Genomic DNA, 13438 nt, shown 5'->3' with positions numbered 1-13438 from the left:
ACTTTCCAGTTTGGTAATTAATGGGCCAAATATATAGAGGTTTTCCTATGTCTAAACGGCGACATATGGTCACTTAGGCCTTGGGATATGGATATGGATATGGATATGGATATGGCTAACGTAACCAAGTGATATATGTTGCATGGCTCGATATGGGTCCGTAAATTGCTATTGTATTTTGTGCATGACATTTAGATGGATAATAAGCCTTCTCGGATAGCCAACGTGGAGTCATATCCACCCTTGTAAACGCATCAGGATGCGTCTGTAGGCGAAGAAGAAGTTGCCATGCTATGCTTTGATGGTCCCGATTTGGACTCGCAAGGTAGCCGTCCGACCGAGTTCCAAGCCCGTCGTCACCTTCTTCTCCTCGGATCCCAACCCTTCGGCTCGCCCTCTTCCAACATCCATTGTCGTTAGATCCCTCTCCGCTGAACCACTTGCCTCCTGTCATGGCTTCGGAATGCCCCGTGAACGATCGCCCGTCAAGACCGCCCGCTACCTGCTCGACGAAATGCCCGTACCCGACCTCCGAACATGCAACCAGACGATCAGGGCCCATACGTCGGGCCGCGATTACCAGGCATCGCTCTCCGTGTTCGTGCGAATGCTTGGCGCCCGGCTCAGGCCCGATGGCTTTGCGCTCGCCGCCGTCGTCAAGTCCGCGGCGGCGCTTCGTGTCGCTGGACACGCACGGGCCGTCCATGGGTTTGCCGTGAAGGCGGGATTCGCGGGGATCGTGGCGGTCCAGAAGGCGATGATCGACATGTATGCCGGATTTGGAGCGCTGCGTGATGCTTGCCAGGTTTTCGAGGAGGTGGGTCAGCGAGATTCGGTCACTTGGAACGTGCTGTTGACGGGATATGCTCGTGCCGGGCTTTCCGAGGACGCGATGCGTTTGTTCCACTCCATGCATGGGTGTGGTGTCGAGGGTGTCAAGCCTACTGCGGTGACTATTGCTGTGATCCTTCCGGTTATCGCCAAGCTAAACGTTCTGAAGACAGGGCAAGGTGTCCATGCTTACGTGATCAAGATTGGATTAGACACTGATACTTTGGTGGGAAATGCACTTGTGTCGATGTACGCAAAATGCGGTAGCATCATCGATGATGCTCACAAAGTGTTCTCGCTCATATCTTCGAAGGACACGGTATCATGGAATTCCTTGATTGGAGGGTACTCTCAGTGTGGGTTATTTGCTGAGGCATTCCGACTGTTCTCTCGGATGGTGTCGATGAATTTCTTGCCGAATGATACAACACTTGTGACTGTTCTTCCTATCTGTGCATTCACGGAAGGTGGCTGGCATCGTGGAAATGAATTCCACTGTTACATTCTGCGGCATGGTTTAGATGTGCAACTTTCTATTTGTAATTCACTTCTGACGCATTATTCAAAGGTTGGAGACATGAAGAGAGCTGAATATATCTTCGGTAGATTGGATTCATGGGACCTCGTGACATGGAACACCATGATTGCTGGATATGCCATCAACGGGTGGACCTCAAAGGCATTAGATTTACTTCAGCAGTTGCTGATCGGTAGCACAAAACCTGACTCAGTTACTTTCCTAAGCATTCTTCCTGTATGTGCTCAACTGTATGATGTAGAAGGGGGAAGGAAGATCCATGGTTATGTTATTCGGCAGAATCTACTGTGCCAGGAAACATCTTTAGGGAATGCTATCGTTGATTTCTATGGAAGGTGCGGTGACATAGTGGATGCACTACAAACTTTTAGGGGTATTAATAAGAAAGATATAATATCATGGAACACAATGCTTTCAGCTTGTATCAATAATGAACAGTTGGAGAAGTTTGCTGACCTCCTGACTCGAATGATTTGCGAAGGGATACAACCTGACTCTATAACAATTTTGAGTGTTCTTCGGGCAAGCACTACATATGGCATAAGAAAGGTCAGAGAAGCTCATGCTTATTCCTTTCGTGCTGGTTTCGTGAGTCATATTACTGTTGGAAATGCGATACTTGATGCATATGCAAAGTGTGGGAGCACTGAGGGTGCACATAGAACCTTCTTGAACTTGACAGGAAGGAATGTCATCACAGGCAATACAATGATCTCAGGCTATCTGAAGCATGGTCGTTCAGAGGATGCAGAGATGGTCTTTGGTCAGATGTGTGAAAAGGATCTCACAACTTGGAATCTCATGGTGCAAGCTTATGCTCAGAACGATTGCAGTGATCTTGCATTTACTCTGTTTCATCAGTTGCAGAGTGAGGGCATGAGACCTGACGCTCTGAGCATCATGAGCATTCTTCCAGCTTGTGCACGTCTGGCTTCTCCTTGTCTGGTAAGGCAGTGTCATGGCTATGTGATCCGTACTTCTCTATACGACATTCACCTCGAAGGTGCTCTCTTAGATTCATACTCGAAATGTGGAAGCTTAGATGATGCATACAAACTCTTTCAGGCAAGCCCCAAGAAGGACTTGGTAACCTTTACTGCTATGCTTGGTGGCTATGCAATGCATGGATTGGCAGAAGAGGCAATCAGAGTCTTCTCTGATATGCTTGAAGCCCATGTAAAACCAGATCATGTTATCATGACTGCTGTTCTGTCAGCTTGCAGTCATGCAGGGTTAATTGATGTTGGGTGGAGGCTTTTCAAGTCCACAATTGAGATTCATGGTATTAGACCTACAATGGAGCACTATGCCTGTATGGTGGATCTTCTTGCTCGAAGAGGACAACTGATAGAAGCTTATGAGTTTATATTGGACATGCCCTGTGAGGCTAATGCCAATGTGTGGGGTACGCTGCTGGGAGCATGTAAAATCCACAAGGAGGTGGAAATTGGGCGGATGGTGGCAGATCAGTTATTTGATGCTGAGGCTGAAAACATTGGAAACTATGTGGTGATGTCAAATATATATGCTGCAGATGGGAGGTGGGAAGGTGTTGAGCAGGTCAGGAGACTGATGAAGACCAGAGACCTCAAGAAGCCAGCAGGATGCAGCTGGCTTGAGGTTTCAATGAAGAGGCATGTATTTGTGGCTGGTGATCTATCTCATCCACAAAGAACCTTAATTTACAGTACACTGAGGACTTTGGATCAGCTGATGAAAGAGCCAATGGAAAGGATTTGCATTCGAGCAAACTGACAATGAAGAGATATGGACTTGTGGCTGGTGATCTATCTCATCGAAAAAGAACCTTCATTTACAATACACGGAGGACTTTGGATCAGCTGATGAAAGAGCCAATGGAAAGGATTTGCATTTGAACAAACTGACAGATTTCCCTGCTCTTGATCATCTAATATCTTCGCTATATCTCCCACAATTTATATATTACTCAGGCCTCCAGAGCAACATACACAAGAACAAAGTAAACATATAGTAGTCGGTGATGCCTCAACTACACGGATGTTGCCTGAAAAAAGCGTTAGCTGATTATAAATGAAATCAGTTATAATGATAATCTGAGAACTTTTAGTTGAAGTTTTCTCCTTGGTGGAAACAAAATGTTGATCATAAAGCTGGCATTCTATTGGATTAGCTGCTTCTAGTTCTAATAACAAGTGCTGTTTAATATCTGTGGCAGCAGAGAAAAGAGTTTTTGATTAAGATCAACTCAGTGTCATTTGAGATTCCTCAAGAACAGTAGTGCAAGATCTTGGTGCATCAAACATTCAATGTTTGGTGGTATCAGTGTAGGAGTAATCTAAAATTTGATTTAGTGGAGGAAAAGAATATTTACTGAATTGGGTTTGTGATTATGGTGAGTCAGACAGAAATAATGATGTGTTGGAACCTGTAAGATCTTACAACACAAGGTTATTTTATCAGATAAACATTCAGGTGGTAGTAAAAATCTTCAGGTTGCAAAGAAGCACCCTTATAGACACAGAATTAAGGAGTTAAAATTGACAGTCCAATGCAAGCAGACAAGTCTAGAAGAATCAGAACTTTTATGGAATTTAATTAGGAGAACATTCACAAGAACTCAGAAGAACAGTTGTCTGTAATTGATTCATCCACTCACACCAACAAGCAAACTCACTACTGAGAGCACAAGGAGAGGTGGGATATATTATGATAGGCACTAAATTGTTGTTACAGCATGAGAGCCTCCTTATCATGCTTGAATGATTATCATCAGGCCACTGCCAACCCAGCAAGGCATGGTCTCCTCTCCGAACCACTGTTCTCAGCCATCATTTCTATTGCGATCTTCCTTTTGGTGCCTGTTTTGGGTGATAACGCTGTCGGTCGAACATAATCCCTCAGTCTCAGCACATCATTTGTTTGAAGAGGTTTAAGAAGATAATCCTCAGCGCCAATAGCTCGACACCTACAATGAAACAAATGGGCGATCAATTGGTGTTGCTGGCATTAGTCGAGGAAGAAACATCAAAATCTTCAGTTTAGCTAAAAGCAAGGACCAGAAGGACAATTCAACAGGAAAAGCAGATTCCAGAAGTCATGGAGATGGTGGATAGGAAAAGCATATGATAAGTTGTTGACTATGTTGTTTGATGCCAGTTCAGATGGGTGGATAGGAAAAGCATATGATATGTCGATGGACAATGATAAAAGGTAAAATGATAAGTTTACTCTGATAATTTTCTAGCTAAAAACTTTTTGACTGCAGTGATTTCTTTTGCATATCAACCACACAATTGGATCTTCATATCCACAATCATTTCATAGCTTGCTTTAAGTTTGGGGAACATCAATGTCATTGAAGAAAAGGAACTATTCAACAAAAGTTAACCAATATCTAGTTGGCAAATCATAAAAGCAAAGCTTGAATCAAGTTTTTCTGTCCATCCAGTGTACCTCTCAATCCACAACTCTATCCTACTTTAGAAGGAAAAATCATTCTATCCTAGATTATATATATATCCTGAAAGATAACACATGGCATGCCTAGAAAGTCTATTGGTTTCCTTAGGACCAAGAAAGGCTTCAAAGTGACCAATGTAATAGAAACTTGCTTGTCTGTGATTATAATGGTTCATTAAATTATGGGGATCTAAGATCAATGCGTACATAGAAAGCTAGTTTCTACTTTCTCATTCTTGGATTAACTTGACTTGCTTTGTAGTTGTTATAGTGACAGAAAGAAGAAGAATTAGGCCAAATCTTTTCAGATAACAGATATTTGATAATGAGCTGTGGTTAGGTATCTGTATAAAATGTTTGCTTGGCTACCGAGTTTTGTATCTAGATTTGTTCATATTTGTGCTAAAAACAGATTGTTTGATATGATCTCATATTAACATCATATGGACTGGAAATGAAAATTAAGGAAGCTACAGACCTGCTGATTCTCTGTGGCTCATTCTCTGATGACATTATGATCACAGGAATAGGTTTTTGACTGCTCTGCTCCTGAAATTTAAGACAGATATGTGACAAAAGCAATATCAAGAATTGCTTATGATTAACAGCAATAGATATGACTAGAAATGTGAAGCAGAGGGAAAATGAAGCATCATACCTTGACAGCCTTTAGAAGATCATAACCAGTCATTTCCGGCATACAGTAATCGGTGAGGATTATGTCTATCTTTGGATCCTACATTATTTTTTAGAGTTACTGCAAAGTTGAACTACATAATCTTTCTGCAAGATTGCCATTTTTTTTCGATCGACAATGTGACTTACATCAACAGTAGGCTGTTCAGCCTCCTTCCCTTCAGTCAATCCAAGAACTTCCATGGCTCTTTTTCCGCTATCGACAGCTATGACTGCATGAGAATAGCTTGTTTGAGGAATCAGGCTTTGGAAGTCTTCCAATTAGAAATGAAACTTTCAATTGGAATTGACAGTAGCAACAAAAGAATGTTGATTGCTGGTGAAATCGACTTACCAAATTATCACATGAAAAATTTCTAGTTTCATCATTATAGATTGCTTCCTAATGCTTGATTTTAGTTAGTCCCATCAAAATGATTGAAACAAATCTGTCAATGGACAAAGCATAACTAAATGCTTTGAACTTTTGAACTTAGATCTGTCGGCAACAGTTGCAGAGCAAACTAAAAGATAGATCAAAATCCCTCATGTATGTTCTGCAAAAGTTGGAAACCAATTTTTGTGTAGATATAGATCACATTTTTCTTTCATAATCATACATGGAAGAACCTTAACAATGCAATTGCCAGTGGAAAATAGAGATTTTACTGATGGAAAGATGCATATTTGCTACTAGATTCTGAATGGTCCCCAAAAAATATACCTCAGAAGATAGTGGTCCAGTTTCAAGAGATGCATACTACAGATAGTCCTCAGACTACACACAGACCAATCCACATTTCAAGTACAGATTTTTAGCAAACGAAAGAACATCCAGCACTGGGGTTATTGAAAGAGATAGAAGATGTGTCTTTAGAGAGAGAGAGAGAGAGACTGAAGAACTTTGAATTTGTACAGCAAACACTAAACAGAAGAGAGAAGAAAGGAGAAGTAATCACTACACCAATAAAACATGCCAAATTCTAAGATAACTTTATTTCTTTGAAAAAGCTTAGAATAATCTAAGAGAAAAAAGATAACAGAAGGAGCTAAAAAGACAAAAAGGGAAAACGAAAGAATGAATTGATCATAGAAGACACCAACCAAATCTGAAACCACAGAAAAAAAAGAAGGGCATAACACCATCTCCTGCTCACTGATCTCACCTTGAAACATGGCTCCACTCCTCTTGAGCAACCCTTCCACCACCCGTCTGTCCACCGGGGAGTCATCCACCACCAACACCCTCACCTCCACCCCTCCCTCAAACATGCTGCCATGACTCCCCTCCTCTCTCGCCTCCTCCACCTCCTCCATGCTCATCTTCCTCCTCTATCTACCTGCAACTCACTCACCGCAGAGTCCAACGCAAGAATTCTATCATGCATGCGGCAGAGAGGAGGAGGAGATCAATCCCAGAGGCCGGAGGGGATGGTGAGCGAGTCGAAGCTCTTATAAGGAAAGCGGAAGGCGATGGTGGGACCCTTCGCGTGTTGTGTGCGTGGGGCCCCCTCGGGAGGGGAACGGAATGCTTTCCTCCCCTAGATTTTGTTGTCGGGGGGAATCTTTCCTGCCATTGGATTCGCGACATCAACCCCACGCATGGCTTCAAGCGACAGCCTCTCCTCCTCCTCCTCCCGCTCCCACTCCCACTGTTGAAGCCCTCGTTCCTTTTCTCACGCAGATACGAATCTGCTTGGGTAAAAACCTGGAGGCATGAATGATCACGAAACTACTCTTCAATTGATGTGATCTCCAAACAGCGATGTGAAGAATTCCATGAGCTACTTGTTCTGATGCTGGGATTTCAGCTGCATGCATGCAGTAAGCCTCACATCAATCTACACTACTGCACCCACCATAGCCCTAGAGAGAGAAACCAGAGACGCATGCCAAAGGAAGGTAGAACAAGATCACATCGACCCCCGGAGGCATCTAAATAGCTGCCGCAATAACAAGCAGCTAACAGTCCTCACTAGTTGGAAGCCCTCCACTGCATATATACTCTCTCTCTCTCTCTCTCTCTCTCTCTCTCTCTCTCTCTTCCTATGGATGTTATCAGCCCATAGCTTAGCAATGAAACAAATCCTTCCTGCTGATTTCTTCTCTTCCTATGGATGTTATCAGCCCATAGCTTAGCAATGAAACAAATCCTTCCTGCTGATTTCTCTGGGCAAATGGTTGGTATTTGTTTCCCTCTTCTGGCATCTCCCTGATATGGTTGACTTCTCTCTCTCTCTCTCTCTCTCTCTCTCTGATTATATGCACACTAAAACATCCTTATATTACATAAAAGAAAAAGAGATAAAAGCTGATGCCAAGCTGCTCAAGTAGCAGATCATACTGTTTTCCTTGTATAAACCATTAGATTAGCATGAGACAAAATAATGGTCATTCATTCTGACCACTTGTTCTTCAGTGAACAGCTGAGTCAAAAGGAGTAGCTGTAGAGTAAATAATTCTCTTGATTTGTTACACATATTTCCCTATCCTGTGTGTTGGATACAGAGATCATTTATGCATGCTGATATCATATAGCAAACAAAAGCATGATTAAAAGATCAATTCCATTTCTACCAACAACACTGTAGAACCCCAAGTCCTCCACTGATTCCTGTGATCTGCACTTTGTATTAAAGCCGAAGACTGCGTGAAGTGGGATGGCGTCATGAAGCTACAGAAACCTATTCATGAAAGGAAGAATGTGTGGAGTGGGGACGGAGATGAGAAGGTGGTGGTTGGCGTTGCAGCGGTCATCCCTCGAACCTTTGTTTGAGGAATCACAAGATCTTAAAAGAGACATCATATCTAGCATATATCTGCGATGGAATAACCGTGAAAGTTACAGGTCAGACGATGGATTCTGGTGGTGAGATCTTTGCAGCCATTTTCCGGAGCTTCAACTAGATTCGCTGTCTTCTTAAGCATCTTGACCTGCACATGGATCTAAGGAAATAAGACAATGAAATGTCCCCCCTCTTTTTAGTTGCTATCATATAATTTGATCTTCGGTTGTGTTTTTTTTTTTTATGGATCAGTCTTTGGGATAAAAATTTCTTAATTTCTTGTCATCTTATATTATATTCAGTGTCAATTCCACTATTATTTCTTTGGTCATTACTCTGCAAACTTCTGTTGCAGTCACTGACTCCTCTTACCACACCTTCTGCTGCCCAGATGCAATTTAGCTTACAGCATCCAACTCTCACATCTCTCTCTCTCTCTCATATTTGTCTTCTCCTTGTTTTTGTTGCTTCAAAACCTACTGCTGTCGAGATGCAAATTAGCTTTCAGCACCCATCTCTCTCTCTCTTGTCTTCTCCTTATTTTTGTTGTTTGAAAGCCTCACCACATCAGGTCCTTCAACCGGAGGGAAGGCTACACTGGCTTGTCACCAGAAGTAGGGTAATGGTCCAAAGCATACAAGAGAAGATGCTGTACTTCTGATTGAAGTAGTCCAAGAAAAAAGTCTCCCTCTTGCCTCACATTGCAAAGATCATTCATGAACACTCTATCACCCAAGATCAAACATGACTTGCTTGGGTGATTGCTTGTGTAATTGAAGCTGCAGTATGATGTCCAAAGCTTGTAGGCAATTTTGTGCATTGCTCATAGGACACCAACAATATTCTAGTAAAGATTAGTAGTACATGAAGATGACCATAACATAATAGATTCTATGGCCAAAGATGAAGAACTAAGAGTCACAATTAGGTTTTTGTCCTCTGAAACAAAGCCAAGTATCTTGGCTACATTCACAAGGGATTCCTTAGCTCCTCCACTACATGCACCCCAAATGTAACTGGTGCCTCAGATTTCAGCAGTAGTAGCAGCAGCAGCAGCAGCAGCAGGAGATGGACAGTGTGGTAGGTACACTCTCACAGATCTGTAATAGCTTTGCATGCTTCCTTGCAAGCCATAGCTCCATAAAGATGAGCAACTTAGCAACATGGTTTCACCTCTTGCAGCTCAAGATCTGGTCAGACTCCAACCAAGCTTCAAATCTGAGAAGAGAGGAGAGAGGAGAAATGATGCAAACTCTACAGCAGGCAGGCCAGCAAATTGACTTGAGAATAGGGACATGATGAGCAATTATTAGGCTGTACATCGACAGCATTGTCGTAAAACCTGACGCATTCTGGCTTCTCTCTTTGTTCATCACATGGAAACCAGCAGCAGCTGCTGCTGCAGCAAAGAGATCCTCTTCATGATCTGACAGTCTTTGCCTCTCTAAGGCTAATACTCACTGAGAACAAAATTACAACAGATTAAGACAATGTAAACCAGAAATCAGGCATGCAAGAAGTATGAAGCATTTAACCAAACAATGAACTTGTCATATTAGTATATTACAGATTGATAACAAGAACCAGAATACATAGTGCAAAATGCTGAAAGCCAAATGTGCAGGCCAAGATTTCTATAGGCAATGGAGTCATCAGCTGCTTTGAGATACAGGAAGGCCTCTGATTGTGGTCATTAAAGATTCATGCTCATTACTTGAATTGCTTCTCAAGGATTAAAAAAAAAGAAATAGTTAGACCTAAAGAAAGGATTGTTCCATAATTTTGTCAAGAATTTTATATTCTAATCAAGTCATCTTTTTATAGATATATCAAAAATTGACATAATTATCAATGTATCATTTTTGTTATCATCAATTCATCATTATTCTTTAAGGGGAGCTACATAATATTCTGCATAAATTTCATCATCAACTCTTCCAAAATTTTCAACAAATCCAAATGCTAAGGCTGGGCATAATTAAAAATTCTTATTCTAAGTCCTGGTTCGTGTAACATCTGTTCCCACTCAAATGCTTTTCGCTTTTGTACAGGCTACCATCACAATATATGAGAGAAAAAATATTTTCTGATTGATAAGAAAATATTTCCTCTTATCTCTACAACCATGAATCATAGACATGATTCTTTTTATTACTTGCAAAATGTATCGCATTGCAGTAGGCTTTAGTTCTAAAAATGATTTAGTTCCTTTGATTACTTAAACTGTAGACACAATACATTGATCACTATAATATCTTCACAAAGATTTTGGTTTATAGATAATATATGCTGATGCAGCTGATACAGGAAAAGAGTTAGAGAGATCAGAAATTGTCAGAAAAATGGGTGCTTCATCCTTTTGTTTTCAAAAATAGAAAGATATGTTAAAACTTTCAGGTTGTATCAGAACAACCTAACGAGATCATTATACAAAACATCAAAGTGAAGGAACAATCTGTTTTAGCAGTTTAAGCCTGCTTAGCCATCCGATAAGCTGTACTCAAATCAAAAAGTAAGATGAAAAACTTACAGTGATGCTATTCTTGGTAGTGTCAAATAATAAAAGAAGAATTCAACAGCTAGGGATGGAGTTCAGACTTGGAATTCAGTTGTCTAGTATGTACATTGTTTCCCCTACGCTCCCGGAGAACTGGTATTTTTAAACAAAAAAAATAAAAAACTAAATCACAGCAAACTTGGATCCTTTATGTTGTTAGGCATAACGGGAATGATCCTCCCCTCCCTGGATCCATCAGCTGCAATGAACATATAGAACAGTAATAAGTTCTTGAGAGATTGGACAACATTTTCAAGTATCAGCCAGTTCAGCTGCTAATGATTAGATATCTGAAGAACCTGTTCCCTCTGATCCAAATCAACAACTCAATGTTCAGATTCCAGAAAATAGACCATATCAAGGGAAGCACCCCCAGCCAGAAATCAAGTGACATGCACATCATACAGAGAGCAACATGGATCTTAAATAGAGAAACTTCTGCGCTTCATTGATCCGACCTACACGAGTAAGAAGGTTGATAATGCAGTCATAATTTTCTTCGGAGGCCTTCAGATCATACTCTTGGATCATCATATTAAATATTCTGAGAGCTGCATCAACCGACTCTGCTCTCTCATAAATTCTCAAGATTGCATCAAACATGAAATGGTTTGGAACAAAACCATTCAATAGCATTGAATTAAAGAGATAAATAGCTTCTTTGTACTGAGAGTTAAAACCATAAGCTTCTATAATAGATGTACAACTTAGAGATCCTTTAGTCTCGGTCCTATCGTACACCTTCCTTGCCGTCTCAACATCTCTGCATTTGCCATACATTTTCACTACTTCTGCTATAGCAATAGGTGCTGACTCTAGTTTCATTTTCAACAGTTGACCATGTGCTTCCCTCCCAAGTTTTAATGCCCCTATCTCACCGCAAGTGTTCAAAATCCTAGCTAATGCAACAACATCTGGCCTCCGGTTAGCTTGGAGCATGGATCGAAACACATGCAATGCATCATAAGGGCAGCCATTCTTCAGGTATGAATCAACCAAGGCTGTCCAAGCAAGGACATTCTTTTTCTCCATCATATCGAACAATCTGCAGGAATACTCCAAGTTTCCACATGCTGAATACATGGTCATCAACGAAGTGGACATGGAGACATTTGGTAAGAACCAATTTTTCACAGCATAAGCATGTAACTCCTTCCCTTGTCTCAATGCCTTCAGTTGGGCACAAACAGGGACAGCTGTTGCAATCGAGACAACATCTGGCTTGATTCCTTCCTGCTGCATCCAAACAACTGATCTCAGAGACTGTTCAAACCTGCTGTTTGATGCATATCCTGACATCAGAGCAGTCCATGACACTGCATTCCGCTCATTAGACCCATAGAAAACCCGCCTCCCCGACACCATATCCCTGCATTTGCAGTACATATCAATCAATCCTGATTGAACAAATACCATTTTGTCATAGTTCCTGAACCTCTTTAACACAAAAGCATGAATCTCACGGCCTAAATGCCGTTCTGCGAGCTCTCCAATCACTGGAAGAATTGATGTTACTATTACCGAATTGGGCTCTATCCCTTCACTTCCCATCCATCTCAAGTACTTCAAAGCCTCCCATCTCAACCCATTGTGCGCAAAGCCTGCTATCACCGCTCCCCAAAGAACAATGTCTCTCTCGGTAATTTCATCGAAGACCTTCATCGCCATGTGAGTCTTGCCACATTTGAAGTACATGTCAATCAAACAGGTCTGTAAGAGCACAGAAGCACTTGCAAATCCATTCTTGATCAGGAGAGCGTGCGCCTTTGTGCCCTGAGCGAAGGCCGGCGAGCCCGCAAAGCTCTTGAGCAGGCACGAGAACGTGTACTCGTTCGCATCCACTCCCATTCCCCGCATCTCCGAGAAGACAGCCAACGGTACGTGGCCCCACCGGGGGCCGCCGGCGACGTTCCCCTTGAGCAGCGCGTTCCACGGGTACACGCTCTTGGGAGAGAGCTCCGCGAACACCCGCCTTGCGTCGTCCGGCGACCCGCAAGAGGCGTACATCTCGACGAGCTTGGCGAGGATGAACTCATTGCTCTCGAGCCCGTGTATCCTCAAGTGGACATGGATTTGGCGGCCGAAAGCGAGGGCCTTGAGGCGGGAGCAGGCGGCGAGGAGGGCGGAGAAGGTGGTGGTGTTCACGGGGACGCCGCGGTGCTCGAGGTAGTCGAGGATGGTGAGGGCCTTCTTCAGCTGGCCGAGGCGGGCGAAGCGCTGGATGTCCTTGTAGATGGCGTGGGGGTTCTTCGAATGGAGGGGGAGCGAGTCCGGGAAGGCGTCCGCTTCGGCAAATTTGGGGGCTTTGAGGGCTCGGACGGCCGGAGGCTGTCGGGGCTTGGAGCGGAAGGCATCGGAGGGAGGGTTCGGTGAGGCTTTGGCGACGGCTGCAGGAAAGAAGACGGGGGGTTTGGAGTTGGCGGCGAGCAAAGCTTTGGAATCCATGGGAGAGCAATGGAAGGAAGAAGCCATACTAAGTGGCACGAGGAAGGAACTTAGCAGATATCCCATCATCCATAACGTCCTCTCTCCGGACATCACATCCGTTGATTTAGAATCTAACGGTCAGATAAGAATCACGCGTACAAAATCAAGGGTCTGCACGCGGCC

At 42.8% G+C, this 13438-nt stretch overlaps 3 protein-coding genes across 5 annotated transcripts; 1 reads left to right on the top strand and 2 right to left on the bottom strand.

The window, feature by feature from the left end:
- Positions 1-25: 25 nt before the first annotated feature.
- On the top strand, positions 26-3726 carry LOC103978487 (putative pentatricopeptide repeat-containing protein At5g08490). The gene has a single exon (XM_009394295.3). The coding sequence runs from the start codon at positions 302-304 to the stop codon at positions 3122-3124; it is 2823 nt and encodes a 940-aa protein (XP_009392570.2). The 5' UTR covers positions 26-301; the 3' UTR covers positions 3125-3726.
- A 190-nt stretch (positions 3727-3916) lies between these two features.
- Positions 3917-7448, bottom strand: LOC103978488 (two-component response regulator ORR2). The gene is made up of 5 exons (XM_009394296.3): positions 6652-7448; positions 5636-5718; positions 5469-5546; positions 5289-5359; positions 3917-4316 (listed from the first exon to the last, which is right to left on the bottom strand). The coding sequence occupies exons 1-5, from the start codon at positions 6806-6808 to the stop codon at positions 4121-4123; spliced, it is 585 nt and encodes a 194-aa protein (XP_009392571.2). The 5' UTR covers positions 6809-7448; the 3' UTR covers positions 3917-4120.
- Positions 7449-9071: 1623 nt separating this feature from the next.
- Positions 9072-13324, bottom strand: LOC135625802 (pentatricopeptide repeat-containing protein At1g71460, chloroplastic-like). 3 transcript variants are annotated; one of them, XM_065130894.1, is made up of 3 exons: positions 10802-13324; positions 9592-9731; positions 9072-9489 (listed from the first exon to the last, which is right to left on the bottom strand). In XM_065130894.1, the coding sequence occupies exon 1, from the start codon at positions 13298-13300 to the stop codon at positions 11228-11230; it is 2073 nt and encodes a 690-aa protein (XP_064986966.1). In that variant the 5' UTR covers positions 13301-13324; the 3' UTR covers positions 9072-9489; positions 9592-9731; positions 10802-11227. The 3 variants fall into 3 exon arrangements, with proteins under 3 accessions (XP_064986966.1, XP_064986972.1, XP_064986961.1); XM_065130900.1 differs by having other exon boundaries at positions 9614-9731; XM_065130889.1 differs by having other exon boundaries at positions 9072-9731.
- Positions 13325-13438: the final 114 nt, after the last annotated feature.

The sequence above is a fragment of the Musa acuminata genome, chromosome BXJ1-3, assembly GCF_036884655.1.
Source record: "Musa acuminata AAA Group cultivar baxijiao chromosome BXJ1-3, Cavendish_Baxijiao_AAA, whole genome shotgun sequence".
Classification (NCBI taxonomy): domain Eukaryota; kingdom Viridiplantae; phylum Streptophyta; class Magnoliopsida; order Zingiberales; family Musaceae; genus Musa; species Musa acuminata.
Note: the sequence above shows the minus strand (reverse complement) of the source record. Positions and strands in the feature narration are given on the sequence as shown.

Bases quoted from the DNA above. Each gene is read 5' to 3' on its own strand.
- LOC103978488 (XM_009394296.3), bottom strand. From the start codon at position 6,808: ATGAGCATGGAGGAGGTGGAGGAGGCGAGAGAGGAGGGGAGTCATGGC. The intron at 5,719-6,651 runs GTGAGATCAGTG...ATTCTCATGCAG, and splicing joins GAGTGGAGCCATGTTTCAAG to TCATAGCTGTCGATAGCGGA. The intron at 4,317-5,288 runs GTCTGTAGCTTC...GTTTCATTGTAG, and splicing joins GAGCCACAGAGAATCAGCAG to GTGTCGAGCTATTGGCGCTG.
- LOC135625802 (XM_065130889.1), bottom strand. From the start codon at position 13,300: ATGGCTTCTTCCTTCCATTGCTCTCCCATGGATTCCAAAGCTTTGCTC.
- LOC103978487 (XM_009394295.3), top strand. From the start codon at position 302: ATGGTCCCGATTTGGACTCGCAAGGTAGCCGTCCGACCGAGTTCCAAG.